The sequence below is a fragment of the Heloderma suspectum genome, chromosome 7 (genome assembly GCF_057233095.1).
Source record: "Heloderma suspectum isolate Gila_16-S chromosome 7, 16-S_ref, whole genome shotgun sequence".
Lineage (NCBI taxonomy): Eukaryota > Metazoa > Chordata > Lepidosauria > Squamata > Helodermatidae > Heloderma > Heloderma suspectum.
Window position 1 is genome coordinate 113,514,059 of NC_139464.1, and position 16,372 is coordinate 113,530,430.

General features: G+C 44.9%; 1 protein-coding gene across 2 annotated transcripts in view; it reads right to left on the reverse strand.

The window, feature by feature from the left end:
- Positions 1–16,372, reverse strand: part of FRMD4A (FERM domain containing 4A) — a 300,096-nt gene that overhangs the window by 119,031 nt on the left and 164,693 nt on the right. For both annotated transcript variants that reach the window (XM_084811642.1, XM_084811641.1), the window contains exons 4-5: positions 16,194–16,286; positions 4,738–4,822 (exon numbers count right to left, since the gene is read on the reverse strand). In XM_084811642.1, the coding sequence (XP_084667768.1) occupies positions 4,738–4,822; positions 16,194–16,286 (178 nt within the window). The remainder of the gene's footprint in view (positions 1–4,737; positions 4,823–16,193; positions 16,287–16,372) is intronic.

Here is a 16,372-nt window from a genome sequence, read left to right on the forward strand (position 1 = left end):
TAGAGTGGCTTGCCTAAGGCTATCTAGTGAGTTTAAGGCAGGAATCAGATTTGAACCAGGGACCACTAGCTCTTTAGATACTACTCTCCCTCCTCCTGGATATCTCTCTCCCTCTGAGTAGTGACTGGATTGTGATTTGTGGTGTTAGAAGGCCTAACAGTTCACACAGATAAGAAAAAGGGCATGTTATTAATTTGCATCGCAGGCAGAGCTAATGAGTGTAATACAAGACAGCCCATTCACAAACACCTTGGGAGAAAGGAAATCAGATAGTTCCCACAGTATAGCCAAGACACTGAGTAAATTAACCAATCTCCCTCCCCGCTCAAGGCATGCTGGGGGACCAAGCGACAAAGGAGTGAATCAAATTCAGCAGTGCCCCACCTCCAGCTTAGTTTTAACTACAAAGCCATCCTTTTACTGAAACACCCCTCTGTGCTGAAAATCATCCCACTCACAATCAGCATCCATAAATATCGATCACACAAGAATGGAAAGGGCCATGGGCACTTAGTTAATAAAACCTGTGCTCTACAGCAAAGAAGAAAGGTGAAATCTTTAAAGAGGCCCCAAACAGATTCGTTTCAACGGACAGTGCAACAGCCAGTTAATTTTGCAGAGCACTCAAAGCAAATACACCACATATACACTATGCTGGGTTATCATCCCCGCCTTTAGTCATGACAGTGCCATGGGGCGGGGGGCAGAGATGTGTGTATGAATCCACCTTGTGTTTCAGTCCACTCGTGAATATTCCTCAAAAACGCCTATATTTCTGGCCAACGGAGGACTTGGCTGAGACTATTCATATAGACCAGCCTTCCTCAACCTACTGTTCTTTAGATGTTTGGACTCCATGCATTTCAAAGGCACCAATAAGTGTGGTTGTATGTGATCTATGTTGATAACATAGACATAAAAAGTCACCACAACATATTCTCTTAAATTACATTAATTTAACTTTATTCAACCATAAACCTTAATTCCTTTTGAGAATCCTGTTCTCCCACCCACCCACCCTCCACACAGAAATCTCTTTACTTAAATCTGAAATGCTGCCCTATTTCTTCTATTCACCCAGAAGTTAGTCCTTTTAAAAGGAACTCCTGCTTCCTCCTCAAGAGGTAGGACTGGAGGTGATGCATTAGGGCAGATTCTGGCCCCTTGATTTCCAGCTTATAACTACAGCCAAGTTCTCAGTGAAGTGGTAAACGTGTACCTGGGCTGCACCACTCCAGATTGCAAGGGGAGGGTACACATGAGTGCACATTCCTCCATACAAAAAAATCCCTGCATATAGGGGATTAGATATCAAGGAAAAGGGTTCTAGCCTAGCCTATTCTATGTGAATAGTATCTATCTATCTATCTATCTATCTATCTATCTATCTATCTATCTATCAAATTTCTTAATCACCCATCTGGCCGTGACCTGGCCACTCTGGGTGATGTACAACAATACAACGATCAAAAACAGTAAAATTAAGCATTAAAACATCATGTTCTAAAAATACCCTCACACCCAAAATGCCTGCCTGAACAACCAAGTTTTCAATGCATGGTGGAAGCTCATTAAAGAGGGGTCATGGCGGAATTCCCTAGGGATGGAGTTCCACAGAGTGGGGGCCACCACAGAGAAGGCCCCCTCCCTCATCCTCACCAGCCTAGCTGTCCTGGCTGATGGGACAGAGAGAAGGCCATCCGAAGCTGACTTTGTTGAGCAGCCTGTCTGGTGTTGCTGGAGGTGCTCCTTGAGATAGGCTGGCCTGGAACCATATAGGGTTTTAAAGGTCAAAGCCAACACCTTGAATTTGGCCCGGAAAACATCTGGTAGCCAGTGCAACTCCTTCAGCACCGGAGTGATGTGATCACGCCGGTGGCTGCCGTTAATCAGGCAAGCTGCCGCGTTCTGCACCAGCTGCAGCTTCCGAACAGTCTTCAAGGGTAACCCCATGTAGAGCGCATTATAGTAGTCTAGACAAGAGGAGACCAGGGCATGTAATACTGATGGGAGCAGATGGTCAGGAAGGTACAATTTCTTTGTATGGAGAAGCATTCAATTATGTGAGCCCTCACCTGTAGTCTAAAGTGGTACAAACCTCACAGGCTTACCAGCCCTACAAATGGTGCCAATAGCAGCTTCCCTCTGAAACAAATGACAGCTGGGAGTGGGATTTTCCATTGGGACTGTGGTGCGGGGGGAAAAGGTTAACCCTTTCCTCACATGCTGTGGTTCCAGCCCTTATCTGGCAGCCTTGTGGCTGTGCTTTTGAAAGTTAAAAAAGGGCATGTTAACAGCATCCACACATTTAACATATTATCTGATTTGACCCTCATACAGCATGGGCTGAACGTACCTAAAAGGCAACCTTTCTCCTATGTCCTATAATGGTCCAGCATAGATGCAATTCCCCCTCAACAAAGGAGAGGAAAGGTCATGTGGATCAGGCCTGTGTCCCATGTTATCTTGCATGTAGAAAAGGACGCACACTCCCCGCTTGCTCCATCACTGCATGCACCACATTGCGTTTGCACATGGGTGAACCGGCCCTGAGGCTTTACTGAAAGCTGCTTCATGCATCTCCATATTCATCGAATGATGACTGCAACTTCATGTGGAGGGGCTGAAGCTCAGTGGCAGAGCAGCTGCTTTACATGCAGAATATCCCCAGTTCAGTCACCAGCATCTCCAGCTAGGGCGAGGAAAGACTCCTGCCTGAAAGCTTGGGCAGCTGCTGCCAGTCAGTGTCAACAGCACTGGGCTAGATGGTCCAATGGTACCCCATTAAACCTCTCAGTATAAGGAGGTTTCCTGTGTTCCTATGTGCGGATTTGGATGTATGGCAGGCCCATCACGGGTCTTACATGCGAAACAGAACTTCCACATCAGCTCAAACGCAGTGCTTTTCTGTGGAGCGAGTTCACACATTCAGATACCAGTGTATAATCAAGTGACGAGAAACTACAGGTGCATGGATGAACTAGCCCAGAGGCACTGTAAGGTCTTGTTCCCAGAGGCACTGTAAGATCTTTCGGTTCATGCGGTTGTCCTTCCTCTCAAGGGATTTGTGTCATCACACAGCACAAAGCAGCTGTGCATCCTTACGCATTCTATTTCTAACATGGCATTCGTCTTCCAGCTTCAAGCCAGGGAGCTGTTCATCTGTCTGTGTGTTACACAATGTTCTGCACTTGGGACTGTTTTGTTTTAAGTAACCAGCAACAACAGGCCAGTGTCCTTTTTTCCAAACCCCAGAAGGCCAAACAACTTGGCCAGACACCATTTCATCAGCGCTGCATGTAACCGTTTTTGTTCTGGTGCACATGGCACGTTTTCAACATATTCGCACGCCTCCCAGTAACCGGCTGGGATGGACCGCGCTACTGATCTCCTCAGATCTGATTCAGCTGCAAGGGTGCCCTCTTCTGATGGATGTTTTCAAGTGAGGTCTAACAAACCTGGGGCTACGTTAGAGCGCTGCTAAATTCCCATTTAGCAACCATCTCGACACCAGTTCAAACAAGCAAAACATTATTCATACATGGACTCAGCAAAGTGTAGATCTTGAAAGTTATAGAGTCCAGATCCCTTCCAGATTCCACACAAATGCTTCTTGTAGGTTAGCCTGTCTGATCCAAGGTATGATGGCCAGCTGGCAATCCAAGGTGATGGTAATTTTTGTCTTGCTTGGAAAACATGACTTTTCTGAATCTTCTAATCCAAAGTGGTTTGTTGCTATGATTGCTACTTGTGCGTGTATGTGTGGGGGGGGCTCCTTGCATTTCACAGCAGACTAAGGGGAGATGTTCATCAGGGAAAGCCATCCCCAGAATTGCCGCTGATGAATTAGTTGAATTAGATAGATGATTGATAGATTAGACCAGGAGTAGATTACTGTTGCTTTCAGATGTTCTGGACTACAGCACCCATAATCCCTGACTATTGGCCATGCTGGCTGAGGCTTGTGGGAGTTGTTGTGCCAAACACCTGGAAAGAAACAGCTTGCCCACTCTTGGATTAGATAGATCGCCATCACAGAATTTCGAATCAGATAGATAGAAGCTGTATCCAGGTATCACATATTCTAATCATGTGCTAGTGTGGTGTAGTGGTTAGAGTGTTGGACTGGGACCCAGGGGACCCAGGTTCAAGTCCCCACTCAATCATGAAGTTCACTGGGTGACTTTGGGCTAGTCACTGACTCGCACCCTAACCTACCTCGCAGGGTTGTTATGAAGATAAAATGAAGAGGAGGAGGCGGCTCACGTACACCACCATGGGCTCCTTGGAGAAAAGGTGGGATGTAAATATAACAAATAAATAAATAGTCATGGAGGGGACACATGCACCAGCCCCACCTACTCCAACCTCTGACCTTCCTGTGTTGAACCAGAAGTTCAGAGAGGAGTTTGTAACCATGTTTGGCAGAACGTGGTTAGAGTCATTGGTAATCAGGGTTTCTGATCACACAGAGGACTCTAACTGTATTTGCCTGCACATACTCAATGACCTCTTTTCAGACCTTCTCATTCAACATGGGAAGGTCCGGAGGTGGCAGAGCCGGTGCCCGAGTTCCCATGACCCCTCCGTTACACTTTGAAACACTTGAACAGGGCTACGTACATACGTACAAAGACAGGTCACGGAGTACTTGGCCAAATGAAGCACAACTTGAGGGTATTTATTTTTTAAAAAAATGCTCAACAGCAACATGAAGAAGAAAAATCAAGGCCTTACCTTGTAAATACAGGACTTTGCGTTCAAGAAAAACAACTCAATGGTAGCATTATCCTTTAGATAGGATATGCTCTCAATGTAGAACCTAGAAATGAAACACAGAAGTCATATAAACTCAGCAAAGACATTTTAGCCACCAAATAAACATATAGGATCTTGTTCATTTTTAAATTATTATTATTATTAGAAAAAATGTGCTCAGTGAAGCCTGCAGGGTGAGACAGAGAGGGGGGTGGGGAGGAATTCTTTTTGTTTTTTGTTTTAGTGATTGTGTTATGACTCTTGGAAAGATTTGTATGTCTCTTAAGACACCATCATTCAGCGTTGCTGTATGTGTAAGTCCTGTCCAATATGAAAGACATTAATGCTTGCTTTATTTTCACTGGCTGATTTATAGCTCCATAAATATTTTAGGCTGGGATGCTTTTCTTTTTCCCCATTCTCTGTCCTTGACAATTCTGTTGCTTTGCTTTTTAAGAAATGGTTGCATCCTAGCCTGGGAGTAATTGCTTTTGAAATGGTTTTTGGAAAAAGAAAATGGTGAAAGGGAGAAATGACCCCTGACTATAGATGTAAAATGAAAATCGCTAAACCTCCATTTGTGGGGTGCTGAATCTGTGGAGTTCTACATCATTGTGCAAGCAGGTCCTCATACATCCTTGCAGGCGGCTTAGGGAGAGAGGCAGTGTGGCACAGTGGCTACAAGACTGAGGTGTGGAAAAGCCAGGTCTGTAATCAAAACCTCACCTCTGACACGAACTTGCCTTATGCAAACCACTTTCTCTCAGCCACAGTCCTGCCATCTGCAGCATGGAAATAATAATCCTGTTCTACATAAATGTTATATGTAAAAAATGCTAAGGATTATCATGTTTGTGGCTCCTAGCAGTGTAGCGGAGAAAGTAGGTCACTGCACAGCTGTGGGGTACAGTGGCTAAGGCAGCCTTCCCCAACTTGGTGCCCTCCAAATGTGTTGGGCTACAGTTCCAACACATCATTGGAGTTGTAGTCCAACACATCTGGAGAGCACTAGGTTGGGAATGGCTGGCCTAAGGCAAATTGGGGAGGCCTTGCTCTGTAGTCCCAGTGAAGACAGCTCCAGAATCAGAGATTACTGGATCTGCTGCTGAGATTTGCAGGATCTTCATTTTGGCTTGTATGGTCTATTTATTCCTTGAGCCAAGGCAGTTAAGGCTAAAATTCAACATAAAAAGGCCAGTGAATTAAAAATACCACAAAAGTATAAAATACATTAAATAATATATAGCATACAAATACTGGGTTCTTTAAGGAGCCAGAAAAGCAGGATAGAAACGCAATAAATAAATAAATAAAATCTGGTAAAAAAGACATTAAAGGTGTGAGCCTATGGATGTTTAGACAGAAAAAAGTCCCACAACTCCCAGCATTCCCCAGCCAGCACTGCTGGGGAATCCCACCTTGGCCACAATTTCACCAGGTGGCTTTGGGCCAGCCTTCTGTTGCCCCCACCCTTTCAATGTGGGGCTAATAATTTTGCTTCGCCTTGCAGGGCTATTTATTGTCAACACTACTAAGATGATGGCCCAAGACCCAAGATCTTCATAGCTGAGTGGGAAGTTAAGTGACAACAGCTGTGAATTTCCAGCCCAGATTAGAATGTTTCAAAAGTGCTTCTTGCAATACCAGCAGCAGCATAACAGTCACCAAAAAGGAAGAAAGGAGAGTGCTGTTTAACACCCAGATGGATTTTTGTCCATTGCTTAGGGCTAGGCATCCTGGTGCCCTCCAGTTAGTTGGAACGACAACTCTCATAGCCCTTTACCATTAGTCATGCTGACTAGGGCTGTTGGGAGTTGTAGTCCAAAACATCTGGAGGGCACCAGGTTGCCTACCCCTGGTCCAGGGTGTTAGCTGAACAAATAAGATGCTTCTGTTGGACACCAGAGGGCAGCATTGCATTTCTTAAACCTACAGTGAAGTCCGCCCAGCGGATGCTCTTGAAAACAATGCAATTCATACAAGTTTAAAACACTTGGACATAAAAGTATAAAACAGAATAAGCACACATTCTCCCTTAGCTGAAAGATTTCACTTGATATCTGAAGCCTTCAAAGAAACCATAATTCTGCAGTGATCTGCAAAGCACAATGTTTGCTGCGAAGTTCTTGGAAAATATGTGTCAGTATAAATGAAACAAATGCATACATCTCCAGGGAAATAATTATCTTAATTTAAAAGAGGCTGGAGCTCTGTGGAGGATTTTTGAAGGAAAGCCTTCTATTGTATGCTTGGAAAACTAGAATAGTTTATTTCCTGTGAATTCAGAGCTGGGGCTGTAAGAAATAAAATGAGGCAGAACAACGGCTTTCTATTCCTATTTTGTCTGTGTTAATATTTTGTTTGCTATTAGCATAAAACTCTCCCCAAATACAGCAAAATATTATTTCCAGTAGCCACCAGTCACCATATTAATAATGTGATTTCTCATTGCAAAGATAACTTCTAACTAACTACATGATAAGTTCACTAGCTTCTGTTAGTGAGAGATCGCAGTGCAGAAAAACATATGGACCTGTTTGTACGCCAGGCACCAAAAACGGAAACTTTAGAGTTTCCCAAGTTTCAAATTTGCCATCTCTGCAACAGACATTTCTCATGTGACCTTAAACCATCTCTATCTGTGCACATTGCAAACATACACTGAAGGTGTTGGAAATACATCTAAGGCTTGATGCACGTATCAGTCCTTCGGAGAAGGTATCTCTCAATTTTGAGGCTACAAGCCTCAAAACAACACAGCCCACAGTTCAACACAGCCCACAGAGTTGCACACTAGCAGCCTTGGGTTTGGATTATGCAATATCTACAGCCAAATGTATTACTCAGGACATTTGAGATAATAAAAACTAATGTAATCTGTGTTCATTCCCAAGCAGCCTAAGTAGAATGGAAAGGAGCTAGGCTTCTGGTTGTTACATATAAACATGTAATGGGTGAAAGAGTAGGCAATTTCCTGACAACAGTGTGTGCTTCCCGATGGAGGTCTCCTGACACTACCAATCAGAAGGCATTGTACAACTATTCTGTCTTTTTCTCCTACACAGATTTTCTGTGGTAAGAGAAAGGATGGAAGAAGCGGTTGGAAAACATGGGAGGTTCACAAATGGAAAATGGTATCATCTGGATCCCCTGTAAAACTCTGTGAATGACGGTGCCATAAAACCTTCTTCTGGGAGCAGCCAGTGTCACCTGCGGGCATTTTGGAAGCGTTCCCAGAAAAACCTGAGAGGGAGAAGCCCCCCGCCCTGAGCCTTGCGAAATCACATGGCCTTCCTTGGAGGGCTCCCTAGTCTTGCCTTGGGTGTGTCTGCCTGCATCTTTTTGCCTCCCAGTCTTCTGACTTCCCTGACCACCCTGCTCCCCACCCCACAACCCTGTTCCAGCCCTCCCCTATACGCAAATGCCTCCATTCAGACCCAGGCTTGCACTTGGCTGCTTTTGGAATGATTTCGGAATTGGTCTACCACTGACACCATTCTGGTGGTAGCCTGAAGGCTGAGTTAGCTTGACTTGGGTTGCAGGAGCTGAACATGGAAGTAACCACAGTGGTCACACTCCACTAACCTTAATGAAGAACGTATATTACATAGGCAGACCCAATGGACTACTAAAACATAGTTCTTGTTCCATCTATGTATGACTGCTGGACAAAGCTCAAATAGCTTGTGTCCACTTTTCTATTTGGTGCACAGTTCCTTGGCGGGTGGCAAAAGAGAGAGTAAAAACAACCCCGTTGCTGATTTGTTAAGCAATCAACTGGAAAGGATTATGAAAAGCAGTAAAAGCTTCTTCTGTTTCCCTCTCTGAAAGCAGAACTCTTAATATTGATTGTAACATCTAGCATGTCAGTCTTCCTGGGGCACAGAGAGTGGGATCCCTCCCCTGCTCAGCCCCACTCTCATTCTGTTCCAAAACACCAGCAATCAGAAGTAATCATGGGCAATTTAGCTTTGGTATGCCGGGAGACCATACTCAGGGAAAGCGCATCTCATCTGCTTTCATCTTGTCAAAGTGTGTGGGGTCTGCTTTTTTTATTCCAAAGCTGAACGCAACGCTACCAGAGCATGTGTGTGTGTTGATTTTCATCCCAGAGCACTAGGACTAATATTTGACCATAGCTAACATCTTCGCTCTCAGTTTCTTCCTAATACCATGATTCAAGTGCTACACATTTTCTTCACATCAAGGTCATTGTTGCCAGTGTTACAAACATGAACTATGTAGCTGATAGTGCAATGAATTTTGGGAACAAGAAGGCACCAGCATTGCTAACATGGAATCAAGGAAGAGTAAGCAGGTGGTCGGCTTTACAGATGAGAGCACATTGTCCACTTCATCAGAAGGAAGAAGCTGGAACCGATCCCACAAAACCGGTTTGCCACAGACCGCCTCTTGCTCGCTAACTGTATCCATGGTGCACGGAATAACACTCCTAATCCGGTCAATTTTATCTGCAAAGTGCCTTGCCAAGGCCTCACAGGAGGCCTTAGAATGCTCCAGCGTTTCCAGAGCAACTGGGCCGACCAGGCTCCGGACCACTTGGAACAGCTTCCTGGGACAGCACTCTGCAGACGCGATGGAGGCAGCATAATATTCCTTTTTTGCTGCCTTTACCACCACGTGATAGGCTGAAGATACAGCTCTATCCTGTGTCTGATTGTCTTCGGAGCGAGACTTCCGCCACCAGAGCTCTAGCCATCTCACCTCAGAGCTTGTAGCTGAGGATTGAACCATGGTGCAGTCTGAGCCTGTTCAGGGGGAGAGGGCGTTTCAGAGCCACCCGATCTAATGCCCCAGTGACTGCGGCATTCCAGCCACCCACCAGGGTCTTGACCGAGTGGCTGTTTGCGTGCTCCAGAGAATCCCCAAGAACATTCAGGAATCCATTCGGATCCATAAGATGCCTGGGGCGGACCATTTTAATGGGTCCTCCACCCCTGCGGTGGGGTTGTGGAACCAAGAAGTCCAACGTCACCAGATAGTGATCTGACCATGACAAGGGGGTGGTGGATATACCCCTGACTTCCAGATCACTCCCCACGTCTCCAGAAACAAACACAAGGTCTAGCGCATGACCAGCTACATGGGTGGGCCCAGTTGGAATAGGGTGTAGCTCCCAGGAAGCCATGGTCTCCATGAAGTCCCAAGGTGCCCCTGTGAGGACGGTCTCTGAATGTACACTGAAGTCCCCCAACACTAATAAGTTTGAAGAGGAAGGCGGTCTCACTAGCCTAACTTAAGGGGGGGGGACGTTTCTCTCTCTCTCTCTCTCTCTCTCTCTCATGAGGCTTCCAAGTGCAGCTTTTCATGCAAGGCCGATCGGATAGACCGTCTAAGTTCCGCCCCCGCCTTCTCTCTCTTTCCTCTGCATCTGCACCTGGCGTCTATTAAATCAGGCTCCCCAAAGCCTGCCTCCCCTCATTCGCGATCTCTCACTGGGGGTGGTGGTGAAGAGGGACCCTTCTCCTCCGCCCGCTGGACCTCTGAAACCTGAGCAGCCTGCCTAGTCATGTCTGGACTGGACTGGAAAAACACCTCCCCCATGTCTGGCGATTCTCCTTCAGAATCTGAACTACTATCCCACTACCTGCACTCAGAAACACCCCTGACACAACCCACCCTCTCCAGGTTTAGATGACATCATAAGCCACAGTCATGGCTTGAATTTTCAAAAGTCACATACCACACGCCAGTATGCACCCTACCCTGCCATGGCTTGGGCTGCAGTGATCGTGTGAACCCAGTCAGAGAGAGAGAGAGAGATGGATCAACATCGCTGCTTGTATTTTCGGACTCTCCTTGGGGGTGCAACTATGAGGATTGTCATAATGACCGCCTGCACTTCAAGATTTACCACTATACCACTGATGTGCACATTAAAATACCTGCATACCTTTGCACTCTAACACCAACACAGGGGGAGAATGGACCCCATTCTCACTGTATTCCAAAACACCCATCAGAAATAATTATCCATGTAAAGAAAACTCAAATGTTCTAAGGCTTGAGCAAATAGGCTGTACCCACGGGAAGCTGGCAGCCATCTCCATGATCATGGCTACTGGGGTGGTCGCGAGGGAAGTGCAACTGAAAACAGGGAAATAAACACATTCCCAGGCAAAAAGCAAGGATGGTGTTGCAGGGCCAGGAATGGTGTTCTGAGCCTGTGACGATATCTGCTCTAAGACGAATATGAGGCCAACCCAACGCTCAGCTGCTTTTAAGGTCTGTGTGTGGTTCAAACCAGAATCTGCAGGTGTTCATTGAGTGGCAACTTTATCATTCATTTCTTTGGTTAAACCAAGCTTAATATGCAGAAAAGGCCACATCATGAGGCTGTGATGCACCAGCGCACAATTAACTTGGAGGGGCAAGACAAAAGCCTGTTGTATTCATGGCACAATCATCAGTGTGGGGTCTGATCAGTGTGCTCGCATGCCACACCATTCATTTTTTTGGTGCACAAAATACCCTAACAATAACAACATGTTAAGAGAGGGGGCAGCCAGACGCGCAGGCACAATTTCGTCATCTGAATTATCCATGTTAAGTATTTTTGAGCTTTACTGTCACCATTTTTCAACAGATATGGAACCACTTTCTTACACTGCAACCATGGTTACCCAGAAGTGTTCTCACTGAGTGTTGAAGGTTTTAATGGAGCTTTTCTCCCTGTCTTTTAGCACACTGAATAGTAATCTGGGTGCATGCATCCTTTGTTGTTGGAGACCAGATCAAGTAGAAATGCATTTTCAGTGGTCCTATTGTTCTAGCAATACTGATTTTTTCACAGTAAAAAAAAGCACAGAAAGCTTTACTTTTCAGTGCTGTAGACAGATCAGTTTATTTTGGTTACACAGTGAATCATTGCAATTTTTACTGAGTAGGTGTGTGGAAATACTCCAAGAAGAGATGGACTTATTGCAGAAAGGACTATTTAGCTTGGAGCAAAATATATTGGAAGTATTCATATACATATCTATATAAAATACAGATATAAAGGTACAGCATATATTGTCTGTCTATACGTATATCAGGGAAAAGACTATAGCTCACTGGCAGAATGCAGAAAGTCCCAGGTTCAATCCCCGGCAACTCCAGATAGGGCCAGAAAAAAAGAGACAACTCTGAATATCTGCTGCCAGGGGTGCAGAACCTCAGGCCTGGAAGTCAAATCTGGCCCCTCTGTGGTTGCCCAGATGGCCACACCCATTCCCCTGGTCCCACCCCCTTCCCTTGATCACCAGTCATTTGGGTTTTTTGGTGCAGCTTCCCTGCTGCCCCCAGTTTAAAAGGTTGAAATAACCTCTCCTAAGGCTTAGTTACTGCCATTAAGAGTTTTAAGCTACAACCTGGTAGCATTTGGGGCTCTATCCCTTTTGCCTTTGGCCCTGCCTGCCAGTGGAATGTGACACCCGAGAACTTCTCCATAATGGAATCTGGGCCTCAGGCTGAAAGAGGTTCACCACCTCCGGTGTAGACAACTCTGGGCTGGATGGACTAGTGGTTGGAGTTGGTATAAGGCAGCTTCCTATAAGAGAGGTTTGGTTTAACAGGAGTGCTAGAGCTACACTAACATGAGTCTGCTGTGTTTACATGGGAACTGTAATAGGTTATTATTTAATAGCGGTATTTATTTATGGCACTTGTATTTTGCCTTTCCGTTTCATAATGAAATGCTCAATGAGGCCAACATGCTAAATTAAGAACAAAATAACAACATCACAATTGGAAAACAAAAAGACAGTCAGAACTGCAGGGAAACTACAAACCAATTCAGGGAAGGTTTCGAGAAAATCACATAAAAGGCAGGCCAAGGCTTCCCGCTGGAACATTAAATTCCTCAGAATGCGAGGAAAGCAAGCAAAGAGGAGGCATGTTGGATTTCCTGGATCAGGGCACTGCCTGAGAAAAGGATCTTTCTTTTGTACTCACCAGCTGTGCTTCTGGAAGTGATGGAACATGCAAAAGAGCCTCTCCCACTAAACACTACGTGAACAAGAAGGCTGTTTATGGTTAATGAACATCTGTCTGAATTGTGACCCAAATGAGCTCGTAGACCATGCAGTTGGTGCAAAAGAGAGTCCATGCTCCCCACAACTGGCTCCATTCAAGAGTCTTGCTGGCTGATGTTTTTGACTCTGTGGTGAATTCAGATGCCAAGAAACTCAATTTCCAAATAATTATTTGGAGACAGAATAAGCTGCAGGCTCCCACATTTTCTCCACCTCGCCTGTCTGGCATTGATTCCTCCTCCTTTCCAAGTTAGACGATAACCACAGTTTACCATAATGACAACCTAACTGGGCAAACTGCGACTAGCCCTAGGCAGGATTTGCTTCCAAGCAATTACGTGAGACAATGGTTTGAAGTGTTTTTGCAAACCAGTTCGGAGGCAATTATGGTTGGCGCCCTACTCAGCCGTTATGGCAAACTATGGTGCCTAAGGCAGAACATCTAAATGGCATCTCCCCACATTGGTAAATATATATATTAATGACTAAGGGCACAATTCTATGCATGTTTAGAACAAAGAAGTCTTACAATTTTTGGTAAGACTTTTTGACTGGGTGGGGCATGCTGGGAACTGTAGGGCTTTTTTCTGTCTAAATGTGCATAGGCTTAGACCCTTAGTAACAGACAATTTGCTGCCTTTGAATGGTGCCTTCAGGTATGCTGCCACAGATAAGCTGCCTTAATGGTAGGACCAGCCCTGGGGATATGACATGACAGATAAACAATTAGGACATTTGGTTAATCAGGTTTGAATAATGTGAACTTTGTTGTGTCTTCTGTATTGAAGCCACAAATACCTCTAGCTATCAGGAGGGTCATACCTTTTGGATGACAATATATTCCCAAACTAGACACAACAGCATGCTTTTTTAAGGGCCTGTTGCAACAGGTAAATAAGTGGATTATTTCACAAGATGTGATGACTGCCACCAGCTTAGATGGCTTTTTAAAGGACTGTGACAAATTCATGGAGGAAGAGGGGTTATCAGTGGCTAAATGGAACTTCCATAGTATACCCCTAAGTAACAGATGCTGGTTTCAGACAACAGAGACGAGCTACTGCCTGTTTGTGATGTCTGCAGAGGTATCTGGCTAGACTAGATGGGCTTTTATGTTCTAATGCAGTTAGAGGGGAGTTTACTGTGCAAATGCAGGTTCACAAATCATGGCATCCTACTATTGGGATTATGGGTCCAGGATGACAGTCTGGCAGACAGCTATGCCATTAAAAATATTTAAGGCGGGTGCAGGTATGACTCTGTATGCTTCCCTATGTCCTTGCTGTTTACACCAAAACAACTGTAATACCTGTGACTACCTGTATAGCTTCCTGCATTTACATTTCCCACCATTGGCTTCCTTTTGCCTTGTCCCCTTTAGGTCTTTCTCTGGTTGTCTCAACTGTGGGCTTTTTTTTTTGCTCCTAACTTCATGGTTTCTTCTCATGCTGAGCCAATCCGTCACTCCTCTCTTTTTAAATGCTTCCCTAAAGCCTACTTCTGCAAACAACACTCTCTTTATCTCCACAAATCTCCTTCCTGCCTTGGAGTGTTCCCCAATGCGTTATTCTTCTTCTTTAGTTTAGACTCCAACGATGGTTTGGGATTGAGTCTTATATGCATTCATAAAGGTACACGTACCTGATGCTTTGTTAATGATGACATATTCATAATGAAACACAGTTCAACCTTCAACTCCTAATTTATATTTGTCCGTCCACATGTTGTATCTGCCGATGCACGTTTCTGTTGTACATGACTCAACACTTCCATATCAGGTATGTGTTTATAACCCTACATTAGGCCTACAATCCCCAGCAACGTTGCGTTGCCCTTGGCACCTCTTGAAGATGTTGCTCTTCCGAGAGGCTTTACCCGAGTGACCAACCGCGGTTTATTATGTTCATCTGGTGTTTTTTTAAAATGTTTTAATTGTTTTAATTATGGGATTTTATTCTTTTTTCTTGCTGTTCTCTGTTCCAAAATCTTTGATGTGGAGCGGTATATAAATATTGTAAATAAATAAAATAAAATAATTACATTATTTTTAACCCTATTTAACTATATGGCTTCTCTCAAAGAAGCCTGGAAATAGTACTTTGGTGAGGAGGGTGAACATCCTCGGTTTGAGATTCTCAGCAGCCCCGCTCAAAGAACTACATTTCCCAGGATTCCCTGAGGAGAGGGAATTACAATTAAACCAATCCTATACTTGGCATAATCCCTGAGATATGCCAGCTAAAGGCCTATATATGATATGATGGAAGTCTCGCTACACCAGTGCAACACCAGATACATTGGCATCATGACAGATACAACAGCACAACATAAATATCTATCATTTTTATATGCAGGCAATTTTACATCCAGGAACTATCATTTTTACAAGCATTTCTACTGAGTGTGATAAAAGAAGGACCAACAACAACAGCAAGATTACTTACCATATCTGTAGCACATTTCAAGTTTTTAAGGGCGCAATCCTATGCATGTTTAGACAAAGAAAAGGCCTACAACTGCCAGCATTCCCCTGGCTGGGGAATGCTGGGAATTGTAGGCCTTTTCTTTGTCTAAACATGCATAGGACTGCACCCTAAAGTGCTTCACATACATAAACCGTACTACTGGCTAGCCTTCCCCAACCTGGTGCCCTCCAGATGTGTTGGGAGTTGTCATCCAACACATCTGGAGGGTGCCAAGTTGGAGAAGGCGCCTGTAGTCCATTGTATATTTATTTTTAAATGTCTATACCCTGCTTTTCTGCTTTAGTTGAAAAGCCCCAAAGAAGCTATACCCCTGTACGGTAAAGCAGACTGATCACAAATTGAAGATGGGGTGCTAAAGTTAAGGGAATGGCGGCTTGTCTAATGCCAGCAAGTGAGTTTGGAGTGAAAGCTGAACATATGAAGCTACAGTATACTGAGTTGGACCATTGGTCCATGTTGCCTTGCATGACCTACTCTGGCCGGCAGCTGATTTCTAGACTGCGTGCACGGCATCTCGGAAGAGGCCCGTCATCTGCCCCCCGGTTGCCAAGCCCTTTGGCTGTGCAGCCAGCGCTTCTCTGGCCGCCCCCCAGCAGCGTCTCCAGGGATTGAGCCCAGAACATCCTATGCACAAAGCACATGCCACTGACCTATGGCACGTCCCGTACCGTGATCCAGGGATTTCCTATGATGAGTGCCACAGGTCACACTCTCAGGCTGCAATGCTATACACACTGACCTGGGAGTAAGTCCCACTGAACTCAAGGGGACTCACTTCCAAGTAGACGCACACAGGATTGCACTACAAACCGCTATGCTGAACTGGTTAAGAAGAAAAACATAAAAGCATGTCATGCTACGTGACATGTGGGATGTACATTTTGAGAGATGACTTGGAGAAACATATACTCACCTGACACAGAAGTACAAAACAACTGGTCCTGACTTTTTGGGGAAGTCATGTTCCAGCACTCTGCGGTCCAATTGAAGCCAGTTCAGATGGCCCCTGATAAGCAAGAAAGACAAAAATGCTTGGCTGGAATAGCAACAGCTGGCTTTATCTTACTGCCTACAATGACTTCAATCACACCA